The sequence below is a fragment of the Anolis sagrei genome, chromosome 4 (assembly GCF_037176765.1).
Source record: "Anolis sagrei isolate rAnoSag1 chromosome 4, rAnoSag1.mat, whole genome shotgun sequence".
NCBI classification, from domain to species: Eukaryota; Metazoa; Chordata; class Lepidosauria; order Squamata; family Dactyloidae; genus Anolis; species Anolis sagrei.
The window spans coordinates 116639454-116657107 of record NC_090024.1 but is presented as its reverse complement, the minus strand read 5'-3'; the positions used below and the strand labels follow the sequence as shown (position 1 = coordinate 116657107).

Below are 17654 nucleotides of genomic sequence, written 5' to 3'. Positions count from 1 at the left end.
CTCAAACAATGATGGATCTGGACCAAACTTGGCACAAATATTCCATATGCCCAAATATGAACACAGATGGAGTTTGGAGGAAATAGACCTTGACATTTGGGATTTGTAGTTACTGGAATTTATAATTTACTACAATTAAAGAGCATTCTGAAACCCACTAACGACAGAAATGGGGCAAACTTCCCACACAGAATCCCCATGACCAACAGAAAATACTTAAGGCCATCCAGTCCAACTCTCTTCACTAGGGCAAGAAAATGTAATCAGAGCCCTCCTGACAAAGAGCCACCCAGTCATAAATATAGATAGATAGATATGATTCTCACACAGAGAGAGAGATATAGTATCATAGATTTGAAACAGACCCTTAAAGAAGGACTATGATATGTTGCATATTCCAGAGTAGGCAAACCAGACACTCTCCACATCAACACTGACAAAGAAACAACAAGAAATACTGTTTACTCACAAGCATAAAGGAATTACATATATTAGAAACCAACACTTTCTCATTACTTTATTTTCCAGATCACCAGACTGGGCCACAGCAACGCGTGGCAGGGGACAGCTAGTCAATTATAAATGTTTAATTCTAGATTATTGTTGGTATCCTATCAAACCCTGAAATATGGAAGTTTGGTTACAATTCAATCAACCTTTCTAAGAAGTTTCACAGTGGCCTGTGGTTCACAATTTTACAGTAATCCAGGGATATACACAAGAAAGCCAACATGATGACTGGACTATAGCTCTTCTTTTTTGGTCATGGAAATCCACTGGGTGACCTTGGGCATGTCACTCACTCTGTCTCTGAAAACCCCATGACAGCTTCACCTAAAGGTCACCATAAGTCAGAAATTACTTGAAGGCACACACAGAAACAAAATATCTTAATCAATTGAAAATTACTTTTAACTAGATTTTTTAAAATGATCTAAGATCAAGACACAAAATCATTATAAAAAACATTCTGGGATGGATTAATAATGATAAGCAAAGCTACCAGGAACTTCCTGAACTTGATCATTAGGAATGAAAGAAAAAGACAGTGTCCATATGGTGATATTGGGAAAGAATATATCAGTTTCACTTTTTAAAAAAAAGCCTCAGCTTATTTTTATAGGTATGATGATAAATGTTGAATTCTGAGATTTAAAGGGAGGGGGCAGTAAATGGGAAGAACAGTGAACTTTTCAAATTCAGTATTTATTTATTTATTTATTTATTATTCGAACTTATATGCCACCACTTCCCTGGGGCTCGGAGCGGCTTACAAGAATGACTAAAATCTAACACAATTTAAAAACAATTTAAAACAATTTAAAAACAGCAATATCAACAATCAAAGGCCTGTCAAAACAGGTATGGCTTACATGCCCTGCGGAAAGCTGATAAGTCCCACAAGGCACGGACTTCAGGTGGCAGAGTATTCCAGAGCGATGGTGCCACTGCTGTAAAGGCTCTGCATCTGGTTGCTGTTAGACACAAGGTCTTGACACTGGGAGTTTCCAATAGATCTTGGTCCTCAGAATGGAGGGATCTCTGGGGTTGGTAGGGGGTGAGGCGGTCCCTCAGGTACATCGGCCCCAGACCATGCAAGGCCTTAAAGGTGAGTACCATCACTTTGAAAGTGATCCGGTGCTCAATTAGTAACCAATGCAGCTGTAGTAAGATTTGTGTTATGTGGCATCTCATTGGAATTCCCACAAGAAGCCGAGCAGCTGCATTTTGTACCAACTTGAGCTTCCGGATCACAGACAGAGGAAGGCCAATGTAGAGGGCGTTACAGTAGTCCAGTCTTGAGATGACCGTAGCCTGGATCACCGTAGCTAGGTCGTCCCTGGACAAGTAGGGGGCCAGCCGTCTAGCCTGCCGCAGACGAAAAAAGGCGGTTCTGCTAACGGCGGAGACCTGGGCCTCCATTGTCAGCAGAGGGTCCAAAAGGACTCTCAGACTCTTGACCAATGATGACGGGCATAGCGCCTCGCCATCCAGGGTAGGCAGCTGGATATCCCTACTGCCCGGTTGACCCAGCCATAGGATCTCCATCTTTGCTGGATTCACCCTCAACCTGCTGGCATGCAGCCATCAAGTAACGGCCTCGAGGCACTGATGAAAATAATCGGATGCAGAGTCCGGTCGGCCTTCCATCTTCAGCACCAGCTGAGTGTCATCAGCATACTGGTAACACTCCAGCCCAAAACCTCGGACCAGCTGAGCAAGGGGTCGCATATAGATGTTAAACAACAGAGGGGAGAGAATGCCCCCCTGAGGAACCCCACAAGATAGGGGGGACCTCTCAGAGACCAGGCCTCCCCTCTCCACTCGCTATCTGTGGTTGTGAAGAAAGGAGGAGAGCCAGTTTAAAGTTGTCCCCCTGACTCCAACAGCAGCAAGGCGGTGGGTCAAAAGATTGTGGTCGACTGTGTCAAATGTTGCTGTGCCAAAGTTCCCAGTAAATTGCCCTTGCTATGCAAATGTTAAAAATTGTGTGTTTGTTCTTGCTTCTGCAGATGGACTGGATGCTTTTAGAGCTTTCCTGAAGTCAGAGTTCAGTGAAGAAAACATTGAATTCTGGTTGGCTTGTGAGAACTTCAAGAAAACAAAATCAGCTGCTAAAATTTTCTCCAAGGCCCAAAAAATTTATTCTGAGTTTATCCAAGCAGATGCTCCCAAGGAGGTAATCGACTCATTCATTTTCTCACAGCTTAGTTCAACTAAGTTTCTTTATTACATTGTGTATTTTTTTCAGGAATTGGGTACAAACCACACAACCTGCAATGAGCTGCACAATATTACTATTGTTGTTCATTCATTGTTGTTTCCGACTCTTCGTGACCTCATGGACCAGCCCACTGCAGAGCTCCCTGGCGGCCATTACCACCCCCAGCTCCTTCAAGGTCAATCCAGTCACTTTATCCATCTTGCCCTTGGTCGCCCCCTCTTCCTTTTTCTTTCCATTTCCCCCAGTAGAATTGTCTTCTCTAAGCTTTCCTTTCTTCTCATGATGTGACCAAAGTACTTCATCTTGGCTTCTACTATCCTTCCCTCCAATGAGCAGTCAGGCTTTATTTCCTTAAGTATGAACTAGTTGGATCTTCTGGTGGTACAAGGCACTCTCAGAACTTTCAGAATATAACTATGCCTTCCTCTTTTATTTAAACCTCTACTTCAGTTTGAGAGAATTATGTTTTAATATTTTTAAAAACTATATTAGTCTGCTTTAGCTTAAAAGGGCATACATGAATCCAACTGCACCTTTGGGGATAAGACATTTCTAATGTATGTTTCTTATGGACACCATCTACTTTATTAGATGTACTGATGTCTGTCCACAAACCCTTTGACCACTACACTATTATAGCAGTATGATTATGATTATGATTATGATTATTATTAAGTTTATTTGTACCCCGCTAGCATCTCCTGAAGGACTCGATGCAGCTTACAAAGGCCAAGGCCTCAATAAAACAACAATACAACAATACACATAAACCATAAAGCAAATCAAAACATTAAGCAATAACAGTAAACAGTAAAAACAATGCACTGTAATACAATAAAACTAAGGCCAGGCCAAGTGTAGATGGGTACAGATTAAAAGTGCTGAGTATGACAGTTGAAATATAAGGATTTTTGGTAATGATTCCACCTTAGCTGTGATAGCAACATATCGTGGAATCTTGGGATGTCTAGTTTACTGAAACACTCGTTCTCTCTGACTGAGGATTCTGAATGTCTTTCCCTAAACTGTAAATCCCAGGATTCTATAGGATGGAACCAATCCTTTTTTAAAGTGGAATTGTAGCGCTACAACTGCATATTATAAAAAGGCTTCAGTTATGTGATGAAGAGAACTGTGTCTCTCAAAGCTTAGGATCCCAACACACACTGCATAGGTTTTATTTGTAATGCAAAAAAAAGAAATAACCATGAAAGAACAATACAATATATAAAACAAAGAACAATTTTAACCAATGTAAATGTACCAGTCTTTCATCATCATCATCATTTAATAACTTATTAATCGCCCTCCATCCGAGAATGCTCTAGGTGATTTACAGCTAAATTATAAAAGATAAAACATACAAAAATTAAAAATTAACAGAGTTCGAATGCTCTAGTAAAAAGCCAGGTCTTAAGTGCGAGAGTAAAAGGCCCTAAGTCATGCATGGCTCTCATGTAGGGTGGCAAGGAATTCCACAAGGCAGGGCAGAAATAGAAAAAGTCCTGCGTCTGGTCCTTTCCAAGTGCACTTCTCTAGGACCCGGTATATGGAGTAAGTCATGTTGAGCTGGTCATTGCGACCTCCGATGATGGGAGAAGGAGAGGCGGTCCCTAAGGTACGATGGACCCTGGCCGTAAAGAGTTTTAAAGGTTAGAACTAGCATCTTATACAGGCCACGGTACTCAGTTGGAAGCCAATGTAAATGTTGCAGCACTGGTGTTATATGGCATTTCATGGGCGTTCTTGTGAGTAACCTGGCTGCCGCATTCTGAACAATACGAAGCTTTCGGGTTGTAGACATCGGAAGGCCCACATACAGGGCGTTGCAATAGTCCAGCCTAGACGTGACCGTGGCATGGATGACAGTTGCCAGAGCCTCGTCAGATAGGGTGCCAGTTGCCTCGCTTGTCGTAGATGGAAAAAGGCCTGTTTGCTGGCAGCAGCGACCTGAGCTTCCATTTCAGTAGGAAGTGTGGACCTGCTTTTGGCTGATGTGAAACTCAAGTTAATTAGGATTGTTGTTGTTGTTGTATGCCTTGAAGTCATTTCAAACAGTGGCATATTCCGCATCAGAGTCTGGTGAAGTCTTCCTCTGGAAGTTTTCAGCAGAGGTGGCATGGCCATCTGTTGGGAAGGCTTTGATTGTGACAGGGGAAGTTATAGTTGCTGCCTGGCTCTCCCCTTTTCTTCCCAAGGGAGGAGCCTCAGCAATAGCTAGCCTTTTTGAAAACTGCAGGGCAATGACATGGGACAAAAGAGGGGCAAGAAGGAAGGGAGGGTGGGAGGGAGGGAAGCCAGGCAGATGCTTGGCCTCCAGAGCCCACCCTTCCTGGCCATGAAGCCTCAGCAGCAGTGGCAGCAGCCTCTGCCTGGGGAGTTTTCCTTTGCAATGAAATAAAGAAAAGTTGTGCGGGGAAGAGAGAGACAAGGGGCCACTGGGATGGGATGTCTGTGGCCAGAGCCACCCAAGGAGAAGGCAATGTTTAATCGGGTTTATTTATTTATTTGACTTGTATACCGCTACTCCCAATTTGGCTCGAAGCGGTTTACAACAATAGATTAAAATAATACAATTAACTTTAAAATACAATAAAAACAAGAACAGACATAGTCCCGAGTTATTCACCCATCGAAAGCTTGTCGGAAGAGAAAGGTTTTACAGGCTTTCTGAAAAGCAAGTAGGTCTCGGATAGATCGGGTTTCAACTGGCAAGGCACTCCATAAATAAGGGGCTGCAATCAAGAAGGCTCTCTGCCTAGTAGAGGACAGATGATAAGTCCAGATGTTGGGGACTTCAAGCAAATTTTGGTCTTCAGACCGAAGTAATCTCTGGGGTTGGTAGGGGGATAAGCGGGCCCTCAGGTACGCCGGCCCCAGACCATATAAGGCCTTAAAGGTTAATACCAGCACTTTGAAAGTAATCTGGTACTCAATTGGTAGTCAGTGTAGCTGTTGTAGAATTGGGGTGATATGACACCTCGCCGGCACCCCGGCGAGAAGACGAGCCGCCAGCTTCTGCTTCCGGATCACTGACAAAGGAAGGCCAATGTAGAGGGCATTACAGTAGTCAAGCCTCGAGATGACCGTGGCCTGGATCATCATAGCCAGGTCATTCCTAGATAGGCCGGGAGCCAGGGAAGGGAAACAAGAGAGTGCCATCTCTCTTTCTCTCCTCCCAAGAAGCTAGCCTTTTCGAGGGCCCTGATCCCTAAGAAGGAAAGAAGAAACGGATGAAAGATGGGAGTAAATCAAGAATGGGAGGGATGAAGACAAGGAAGGGGGACTGGAGAAAGAGGGCCAGTTGAAATTTGAACAGAGGTCGCATTTGGCCCTTGGCCCAGACTTTGGACATGTCTGCCATAGAGTCATGCTAAGGAACCTAGAGATTTCTGGAGAGGTGTTCCCTCATGTTATTATATGGTGTTTTTATTTTTGATTTTTCCACTTTTGTGGGGATCCAGCACCCCTGACCCCAGCAAATGTTGAGGGTTGACTGTAATAGTGTCGTGGGGAAAACAAGCCCTGTCAAGGGCCAGAATTTACTCTGCTCTACAGCTCCCAGCTTATCTCTGCCTGCCATAATCTGAAGGAATTGATTCCATTCTACTTTGATTTGAATTCTGCATAAAATACGATAACTAACTTTTGCAACTCAGAAACCCCAGGTGCACTTGTAAGTTCTGCCTAGTGTTAATGGTTCATTTCTCCAAACAGAAGCCTTTTGATGTGATGAAAGTTACAACATTTCCTTTAGGATCCTCCTGTCATACCATGCCATTTGATCATTACATACAAAACATTTTTAAACTAATTGGCTGGTTAATGACTTCTGTGATATGCACTCCCACATTGGCCTTTTTACAATGATATATTGGCTTTTGATAAAGGCAGTGCTTTAGCCACAGATGTGCCTTAGCTTTTGAGACTATAGTTGGAGGGGCGGGGGCACTTTTCAGTACTTAGAAATATACCAGAGAGGTGAAGTATCAATGCTAACTTCAATAAGATAATATAATAGCTCTATATTATCCCTCAGCATAAGCGAATCAAGGAACTTAAAAAATTCATACAAAAGAATAAAATAAGCTCTGCTTTTGACATTAGAATTATCCAGCAAAGTATCCAGTAGGCTTGGTTGATCTGGTTCGTAAGCTTCTAAAATCAGAATGAATTCGTATTTAAATGATTTTAGAAACAATTTCAAGCCATGCTGGAATAGTGTGAGGAGTAATAACGAATTGAAACAATTTACCCATTTTTTGGAATTATTTTCGGATGTCTGGTCAAGGTTTATAATCTTGGAGTTTCCCTTGCCCTCCTGGTGACAAGCCGTGATGCGGAAGGGCAAGGTGGGCGTGGCCACGGCCAGCTCTTCCTGAAGGCCATGCCCCAAGTGGCTGTCAAAAAGAGCTGGGTGTAGCCATGCCCACCTCATTCCCCTGCCATCCATCACCCTTTGCAGTCACACAGGAAGGGAAACTGCAAGATTTTAAAAGTAATCTTGCAGTTTCCCTTCCCTGTGTGGGTGACTGGAAAGGGCGATGGATGGCAGGGAAATGAGGTGGGTGTGGCTATGCCCAGCTCTTCCTGAAGGTCATTCCCCCAGTGACCTTCAGGAAGAGCTGGACGTAGCCACACCCACCTCATTTCCCTGCCACCCATCGCCTTCGCAGTCACCCACCCAGGGAAGGGAAACTGCAAGATTTTAAAAGTAACCTTGCAGTTTCCCTTCCCTGTGTGGGTGATTGAAAAGGGCAATGGATGGCAGAGGGAGGAGGTGGGCGTGGCCACGCCCAGCTCTTCCTGAAGGCCACGCCCCCAGTGGCCATCAAGAAGAGCTTCAGTTCCGGTTCAGTTCTGAGCACAATTCAAGGTGCTGGTTTTGACCTACAAAACGGTTGGTCCAGTGTATCTGTCTGAACGTATCTCCCTCTACGTCCCACCCCGGAGTTTGAGATCATCTGGGGAGGACCTGCTCTCGACCCCACCTCTATCACAAGTGAGGCTGGTGGAGACCAGGAGCAGGGCCTTCTCAGTGGTGGTCCCTCACCTGTGGAACTCACTCCTGGGAGAAATTAGGGCATCAACATCCCTCCTCTCCTTCAGGAGGAAAGTAAAGACATGGTTGTGGGACCAGGCCTTTGGGCAATCTGACAACTAGATAAGGACAATCAGACGATTAGGACTGACAGGACTGACAATGTGGAATTGGAATTTTGACTATGAGATAGCGAACGCTGACCGTCAATGAGGAGTCATTGGGTTTGTATTGGTTTTATTGGTTTTATTGTTGTAATGCAGGAACTGTTGTTTAATTGTTAATTGCTGCTATTTGTTTACTACTGTTTATGATGCCAGCATTGAATTGTGCCTTTGTAAGCCGCCCTGAGTCCCCTTCGGGGTGAGAAGGGCGGGGTAGAAGTAACCGAAATAAATAAATAATAAATAAATAAGAGCTGGGTGTAGCCACGCCCACCTCATTTCCCTGCCACTCATCACCTTCACAGTCACCCACCCAGGGAAGGGAAACTGCAAGATTTTAAAAGTAATCTTGCAGTTTCCCTTCCCTGTGTGACTGGAAAGGGCGATGGGTGGCAGGGAAATGAGGTGGGTGTGGCTATACTCAGCTCCTCCTGAAGGCCACGCCCCCAGTAGCCACGCCCACCTCATTGCCCTGCCACCCATCGCCTTCGCAGTCACCCACCCAGAGAAGGGAAACTGCAAGATTTTAAAACTAATCTCGCAGTTTCCCTTCCCTGGGTGGGTGACTGCGAATGGCAATGGGTGGCAGGGAAATGAGGTGGGCATGGCTACGCCCAGCTCTTCTTGACGGCCACTGGGTGAAACCGCATCGCTGCTTGTCGCCAGGGAGGCCAGGGAAACTGTGAGATTTTAAACTAACAGGGGGGAGAGCACCTTCCATTAACGAAGTAAATGAAGCTATTCAGATTTTTACTATTTCCGATCTTTTTTTCAAGAAAATTTGAGAAATAATTTGAAAATCGGAATGCCAGCACCCCCTATATACAAAATGAGTTTAGAACCACTTTTTTTCTTGATCAACCAAGCCTAGTCTCCAGCAATGCGTTTCAAGTATTGATAGTCACAAAAAGTCACCAAAACACACACACACACACACACATCTAATGTTGGGGTGAAAATGGTAGCCTTCCCAATGTAATTGGATTATACCTCCCATTGTTACAGTTATTGGTTTATTATCATACTTCATTCCTTGGTCATGTTGATGGGAGTTTATCTAACGATAACTCAAGGAATGCAGATTTTCCCAGCCTGATGAAATAAAACCACCAATGCTTGATATCTCATGTATTTGCAGAGGTCCATGCTGAGAAGGATTGTCCATTCACTTCAGTGGAGGACACTCCTCAGCATGTACATAGCCTCTTTTTTATATTATGAAGGAAGAGTAGAGGAATCAATACAATATGGCTTTTTCCCATTGGAGGGTGGTAATTTGACCAGCTTCAGAGAATGCCAGAAGCAGGCATGTAGCCGGGGGGGGGGGGGCTCGAGGGGCTTCAGCCCCCCCTCCCTCCGAAATTCTCATGGTGGTTCGCGAAAAGGCCTTACTGGTGCATTATTTAAGCTGTTATGTTTATTCTTATCATGATCTGATCACCATACTCAATATATCCCATATGCATGGGGGTATTGGGGTAATGATACAAAAGGTTTGCTAGGCTAGACCCTCTTTCACTCAGACTCAGCCCCCCCCCCGAAACTCAGCCCCCCTGAACCCCCCCCAAAAAAATTCAGCCCCCCCCCCAAATGAAATCCTGGCTACGGGTCTGGCCAGAAGAGTCAAAAATCAAAATTTCTCCCACATAAACACTAGGCTTGGGTGGTTTCATTCGTCAATTTCGTAATTCGTTATTAATTCGTATTTAAATTGGCTTACAATCCAATATTGAGCCATGCAGGACTACTGTGAGGAGTAATTAAAAATCGAAACAATTTTTCCAATTTATTTCGTATTGTTTCGTAATTGTTTTGTAATTGGTTCAAAATTGTTTCGTAATTGTTTCGTAATTGTTTCGTAATTGTTTCGTAATTATTTCCGTATGTCTGGTGCAAGTTTTATAGTTGTTGTTTGTTCTATCAGTGATAAAAAATAAATTATCACACCAACAGTGAACAACAGAGGGAGAGGGAAGCTTCAGAAGTTCCCCCTGTCCCATTTGGAGGGTTTTTTAGCATATTGCGCAATCGCGTCCGCTATTAACGAATCAATTCGTAATTTTATGAAATTTCGTATATTTCGAACTTTTTTAAAGGAAAATTTCGGAATTCTTTAAAAAAAATGAAACGCAAGGGCACCCCTAAAAACGAAACGAGTTTAGAACCAAATTTTTCCGTAGTTACCCAAGCCTAATAAACACACTTCCCTCCAGGAGAAGAAAAACTTTTAAGATCTTTGAGACTAAATTTACAGAGAAACCAGAAATAAATATTCAGAGTCAATAGAGCTGTTGGGATGACCACTGTTTGCCTAGAAAATTACAAACTGAGATTCATTCCCTTAACTACCTGTTCATATTTATTATAAAATAGCTCCCTGTCAAGGAAGTATTAGGAAGCAGTGGGTTTTATGAAAGCCATGGTACACTAATACATGGCCGTTCAGTAATTGGATCGACCCGTGGCAGTTTTATTATATTGAATCTTTTTTACTTTTGCTTTTGAGCTTCCCAGTGGTCTCTGGGAGGTTGCTCTCCGAAACATGAATAAGATCACCTTTTGCTCAAATACAGCATGGGAGTTCTAATGTTCACAGGAACATAATGAAAGGCATCAAAGACCTTAAAGAGAAGAGTGGAGTCATCAGGTCAAGGAATTGCCATTAAAACATGGGTGAAAGCTTTATACACAGAGAGGGAAAGTGGGTTGCTCTGAGCACACAGAACAAGCTGTACAGAACATAGTGTTTTCCAGCTATACTTTACTTTTTTTCTATTTAATAAAGGGTTTTGATAACTGCCATTTGACCATAACAGGGGTCACTAAAATAGATAACATAGCAAGGTAACAACAAAAATTGAAACCCAGACTTTACCATTCAAAAGGAAAAGAGATGAAAACCATCAAACCTATGGCAGGAGCTATTAAAAGCCAAATCGAATCAAACTGTTTTTCACTATCCCCATATATGCTATCAAAGATGGAGATATTTATGCAGGACAAGACAAGACAAGGCCAGCTTTATAGATCCTTTGATTAGAATTTGACCATACATTTTAGTTCATGTTGATTACGTTGAGGATTTTTACAAATCTTTTTACATATTCTTTTTACATATTCTTCATGCCATAGAATCATAGAGTTGGAAGAGACCTCATGGGCCATCCAGTCCAACCCTCTGCCAAGAAGCAGGAATATTGCATTCAAAGCACCCCTGACAGATGGCCATCTAGCCTCTGTTTAAAAACCTCCAAAGGAGGAGGCTCCACCACACTCCGGGGAGGCATGTTGCCCGGGGGGGAGGCTTGGGGGGCTTCAGAACCCCCTGAAATTCTCATGGTGGTCTGCGAGAAGGCCTTACTGGTATATTATTTAAACTGTTATGTTTATTCATATCATGATCTGATCAGCATGCTCAATACATCCCATATGCATGGGGGTATTGGGGTAACGATACAAAAGGTTTGCTAGGGTAGACCCTCTTTCACTCAGACTCAGTCCCCCTCCCCCCGAATCAAACTCAGCTCACCCCAAACAAAATCCTGGCTACGGGCCTGACTCCGGGGCAGAGAGTTCCATTGCTGAACAGCTCTCACAGTCAGGAAGTTCTTCCTCATGTTCAGATGGAATCTCCTTTCTTGTAGTTTGAAGCCATTGTTCTGCGTCGTAGTCTCCAGGGAAGCAGAAAACAAGCTTGCTCCCTCCTCCCTGTGACATCCTCTCACATATTTATACATGGCTGTCATATCTCCTCTCAGCCTTCTCTTCTTCAAGCTAAACATGCCCAGCTCCTTAAGCCGTTCCTCATAGGGCTTGTTCTCCAGGAGAGTCATAGAATCATAGAATCATAGAATCAAAGAGTTGGAAGAGACCTCATGGGCCATCCAGTCCGACCCCCTGCCAAGAAGCAGGAATATTGCATTCAAATCATCCCTGACAGATGGCCATCCAGCCTCTGTTTAAAAGCTTCCAAAGAAGGAGCCTCCACCACTCTCCAGGGCAGAGAGTTTCACTGCTGAACGGCTCTCACAGTCAGGAAGTTCTTCCTCATGTTCAGATGGAATCTCCTCTCTTGTAGTTTGAAGCCATTGTTCCTCGTCCTAGTCTCCAAGGAAGCAGAAAACAAGCTTGCTCCCTCCTCCCTGTGGCTTCCTCTCACATATTTATACTCTTACTCAATCCCACTTTTGATTGTCAACTATGTTGGAATATTCAAGAAGAGTGTGTATTAATCTAGAGGGTATAGATGCTGTCAGTTCATACTGATATTCACAAAGGTGTAATTCCTCAAGCGTCTTCTAATTGAAAGTAAAGATAGCAAATAATTAGAGTTCTCAAGACAGTTCATTCCACCAACCTGTGTGCCAGTCTTCATGGAAGCAGAAAACAAGCTTGCTCCCTCCTCCCTTTGACTTCCTCTCACATATTTATACATGGCTGTATCTCCTCTCAGCCTTCTCTTCTTCAGGCTAAACATGCCCAGCTCCTTAAGCCACTCCTTATCAGACTTGTTCTCCAGGAGAGTCAGTAGGAGGCAGGTTCTTTCCAGGATGTTTGGATCATGTGAGAAATCTCAAGCCATGTGAAAGAAGGAACCAAGGCTGCAGATCCTCAGAACTGCAGCATTCGTTCCTGTTTCTCTTGAAAAGTGGAACAGTACTGATAGGGATAGAAGGAGTTTCAGCAGAAGCTCTATCCACATACTCTTGGGTTTTTCCCATTGTTTGAGAGAGTTAGATGCAGTACAAGTTCCACACTGCAAAAGCAAATTAAGCGCATTACGACCCCTTTAATCACAGTTTCGATATTCACACTTTCACATATCCTCACCCCATAATTGCTTGTGATCCTTCAGTGCAATTGTATGGTATACATCCAGCCCAAGTATAGTCAAAATATAGAGATTGCTTTATTCATAATTTCAGGTATCTCCCCCGTGGATATGAGTTCTGTGAACACCACAAACGAACATTACATTTTTATTTATATAGATTAATATAATATATAATATATTAATCTATATAAATAAAAATGTAATGTTCGTTTGTGGTGTTCACAGAACTCATAAACCCCTGGATGAATTGACACCAAATTTGGACACAATACACCTAACAACCCAATGTATGTCCTTCACTCAAAAAAAAATGATTTTGTCATTTGGGAGTTATACTTGCTGGGAATATATAGCATTCTCAACCTCACCAACAATGGAATTGAACCAAACTTGGCACACAGTTCTCCCAGGACCATAGAGAATATTGAAAGGGTTTGGTTGGCAGTGTCCTTTGGTTTTGGAGTTGTAGTTCACCTACATCCAGATATCACTGTGGACTCAAACAATAATGGATCTGGACTAAACTTTACACGTATACTCAATATGCCCAGATGTGAACACTGGTGGAGTTTGGGGAAAATAGAATCTTGACATTTGGGAGTTGTAGTTGCTGGGATTTATAGTTCACCTACAATCACAGAGCATTCTGAAGCCCAACAGCAATAGAATTGGGCCAAACCTCCCACACAGAACCCCCATGTGGGCCACAGCAACGCGTGGCAGGGGACGGCTAGTTTTGAATAAATGTAATAGAAATATTGAATGTGCTAGACAGAAGTCTGAGATATACTTGAAAAACAAAATTTTCTCAAGATAAAGTATAAAGCTGCTAATTTAGAAAATGTAGATAGAATAAAAAGTATGTGTACCAAAACCGAACTCAGAACTAAATGTCTCACCATTTTCTGTCTGATTATCCACCCAGAAAATCTGAAGCATCTTTCAAAATAATTGCTAAAGAATCAGCAATAAAGATGTGGCTTTCAGGGTATGAAACAAACTAAAACAAGTGTTCAATATTCTAGATGATGAAAGCATAACCTTCCTGCTACTTTGCATCAAACAGTATATTTTTGGAAGCAATTCAAATCATGTTTGTTTCTGGCTCCAATGCAAAGGTTCAGATCTTCAGTAAAATCAACAATTTATGTCACTGTATTCCCCACAGATAAACATCGACTTCAGTACTAGAGACCACATCACCCAGACTATTTCTGAACCAACTCTCCAGTGTTTTGACGACGCTCAAAGATTAATCTACAGTCTGATGGCTAAGGACTCTTTCCCGCGGTTTCTAAAATCAGAAGCTTATAAGGAACTGGCTAAAAAGCAACAGAATGGAAATCAGAAAAGGTGGTTGCCATTTTTGTAATGGCGAAGCTCCGAAGCAAATTTTGGACTCTTTTAGCACTTTCAAAAGTAGCAACAACATGTTCAGGGTATTTTGTAGGGAGTAGGCACAACACTCACACGTTGACCTTATTTAAGTCCAATTGCCCCAGTGCTTAACTGTATCTTATACCAAAATTAGAAAACAAGGTAGTTAAGATAATTTAAAGTTAAAGCAAGGCCAATAATTTTCAGTGACTAGGATGCCTTTTTTGTAAGCCTAAGGCGTGTCACAAAAGTTTGCAGCTATTAGGATATCCACATGATAGATTATACTAGAAGTTGTATAGTGAGAAACATAGCTTATTACCATCTCTATATATGATGAGAACTGTTAGTGCTGTTGCTTGTGCAACCATCCATAAGAAGGAAATATCAGTGCAGTTCAGATATGTCCTAAATTGCAGTACATTTATTGATATAGGCTGGAATCCTATACAAGATGGTTGTATGCATGAGAATCGTAGAATCATAGAATCAAAGAGTTGGAAGAGACCTCATGGGATTGCGGGAGAACAGCATGTATTTGGGTTTCAATCTAGTAGATAGACCCATGTACTATAGCAGGGGTCCCCATAGAATCATAGAATAGAATCATAGAATCAAAGAGTTGGAAGAGACCTCATGGGCCATCCAGTCCAACCCCCTGCCAAGAAGCAGGAATATTGCATTCAAATCACCCCTGACAGATGGCCATCCGACCTCTGTTTAAAAGCTTCCAAAGAAGGAGCCTCCACCACACTCCGGGGCAGAGAGTTCCACTGCTGAACGGCTCTCACAGTCAGGAAGTTCTTCCTCATGTTCAGATGGAATCTCCTTTCTTGTAGTTTGAAACCTGTAGTTATGATGAACTGTAGTTATGGTGAAATGCAGTGTTTCCTGACTTTATTATCTCCCCAGCCAGTGGAGTCAATTGGGGGGGGGGGGGGGGTGTCTATTTTATGTCACTCAAAAAGCAGGTGGCTGCTGCTTCTTCTTTCGCCCTTGCTGTCATAGGAAGAATCAAGACCCTTTATCTCATTTCCCCCTTGTGCCAGAGATCACTAGTGTGAGGGGGTGGCAGGCATGTAGCCAGGGGGGGGGGGGGCTTTGGGGGCTTCAGCCCTCACACCCCCCACCCCCCCCGAAATTCTCATGGTGGTCTGCGAGAAGGCCTTACTGGTGCATTATTTAAACTGTTATGTTTATTCATGTCATGATCTGATCACCATGCTCAATATATCCCATATGCATGGGGGTATTGGGGTAACAATATGAAAGGTTTGCTAGGGTAGACCCTCTTTCACTCAGACTCAGCCCCCCCCCCCCGAACCAAACTCAGCCCCGCCCCAAATCAAAATCCTGGCTACAGGCCTGGGGGGTGGGAATCATAGAATCATGGAATGATAGAGTTAGAAGAGACCTTGTAGGCCATCCAGTCCAACCTCCCTGCCAAGAAGCAGGAAAATCACATTCAGCCAGTTTGTTTTAGATAGACAGGAAAATAGATCCTTGTCAATTGCAGTGGCTGCTTCCTCACAAATAACATTGGAGGACTTTCATAGTCCCTACATAGTCCCTAAAGTTTCATAAAGAATATGAAACAATCAAAAGTGCGTAACTTTAGGTTACACATTTGCAATAACAATAAAAGGTTTCAGCAGTTGATAAATAGAGATGGAAGTAGAGCTAGATGATAGGGAAAAAATGAGTGCAGAAGGATAAAACAGCAGCCGTAGAATTAAGGCTTACTGTTAGTTAGAGATAGAAAATTGGAAAGGAATTTAGTGGCTGAAATCTCCAGCCCCAGAACTCCATATTACAAAATTTCCATACACTTACTTCTGCAAATATGCTCTGCTGGGCAAAGCACAATCAATTTACCATGAAACATATGGCTAGAGATGTTAATAGACCCTTCTACAGAAACACTGATGCATATTATATCTTTGAACACCTTTGAGTATTTATAGGAAATGTAGATCCTATAACTTGATATGACAGTTAACTTACAGCTGTAGACTACCTCCAGGTTATCTTGATTCATGGATCAGCCCAAGACATTTTGCTGCCCAAGGTGTAGTGTTTTGACTCCATTGCCCTATACAGATGCATATTAGACTTAAAGTTGAAACTTTTTTTTCAATTCTGACAGTAGTAGCTTAGCAGATATAAGTGAGACAGTGTGGCACGTGGTCTTCTTCTTTCAAAACAAATTAAAACTTGCTGCCACATTCTAGCATCTACCTAAAGGTAGGACTGGTGCCCTCACGCCAAAACAGTGCTTGACCTGGGAAAAGAGACAATGGCAAGGAGTGGGGGGGGGGGAATAATCAAAGTGGATCACTCTATTGACTTGGTTTTCATACTATCTATCTATATAAAAATGCTCTGTGCATAATGAGTACCTTAAAAACAAAAGAACTAATTAACGAAATCATACCAAATTTGGCAACAAAATGTCTCACAACACAAGGAATGACCATCAGACAAAAATTAAGATTTTGTCATTTGGGAGTTGTAGTTGCTAGGATTTATAGTTCACCTACAATCAAAGAGCATTCTGAACTCCATCAATGATGTAACTGAACCAAACTTGGGACACAGAACTCCCATGACCAACAGAAAATATTGGAAGAGTTTGGTGGGCATTGACCTTGAGTTTGGGAGTTGTAGTTCACCTACATCCAGAGAGCACTGTGGACTCAAACAATGATGGATCTGGACCAAACTTGGCACAAGAACTCAATTCGCCCAAATATGAACACAGATGGAGATTGGGGAAAATAGACCTTGACATTTGGGAGTTGTAGTCACTGGGATTCACAGTTCACCTACAATCAAAGAGCATTCTGAACCCCACGAATGACAGAATCGGGGCAAACTTCCCACACAGAACCCCATGACCAACAGAAAATACTTAAGGCCATCCAATCCAACTCCCTTCATCAGGGCAAGAAAATGTAATCAAAGTCGTCCTGACAAAGAGCCATCCAGCCATAGATTAGATAGATAGATAGATAGATAGATAGATGATAGATAGATAGATAGATAGATAGATAGATCTCATTCACACACACAGAGATATAGTATCATAGATTTGAAAGGGACCCTTAAAGAAGGACAATAATACGTTGCATGTTCCAGGGTGGGCAAACCAGACACTCTCCACATCAACACTGACAAAGAAACAGCAAGAAATACTGTTTACCCACAAGCATAAAGAAATTACATATATTAGAAACCAACACTTTCTCATTACTTTCTTTTCCAAATCAACAGACTGGGCCACAGCAATGCGTGGCAGGGGACAGCTAGTTGGTTATAACATTGATGTCTTCCTTTTGATTTGGGGGCTGTAAACACTCTCTGTGCTGAAGATGCATGCCAAACACTAATGTGAGAAGATTCCTTCTCCTTCCACATGATCAGGCATCAGATTCTGTAAGCAGTTTAATGAATCTGGTGGCGAGTCTCCTAAAGATACAGAACCAGATGCAATTATATCCAGCTCTAAATCTC

General features: G+C 42.6%; 1 protein-coding gene across 1 annotated transcript in view; it reads left to right on the top strand.

Annotated features, from left to right (window-relative positions):
- RGS21 (regulator of G protein signaling 21) overlaps positions 1-14136 on the top strand; it is an 87229-nt gene extending 73093 nt beyond the window's left edge. The window contains exons 5-6 of the mRNA XM_067467084.1: positions 2514-2680; positions 13933-14136. Coding sequence (XP_067323185.1) covers positions 2514-2680; positions 13933-14136 — 371 coding nt within the window. The remainder of the gene's footprint in view (positions 1-2513; positions 2681-13932) is intronic.
- Positions 14137-17654: the final 3518 nt, after the last annotated feature.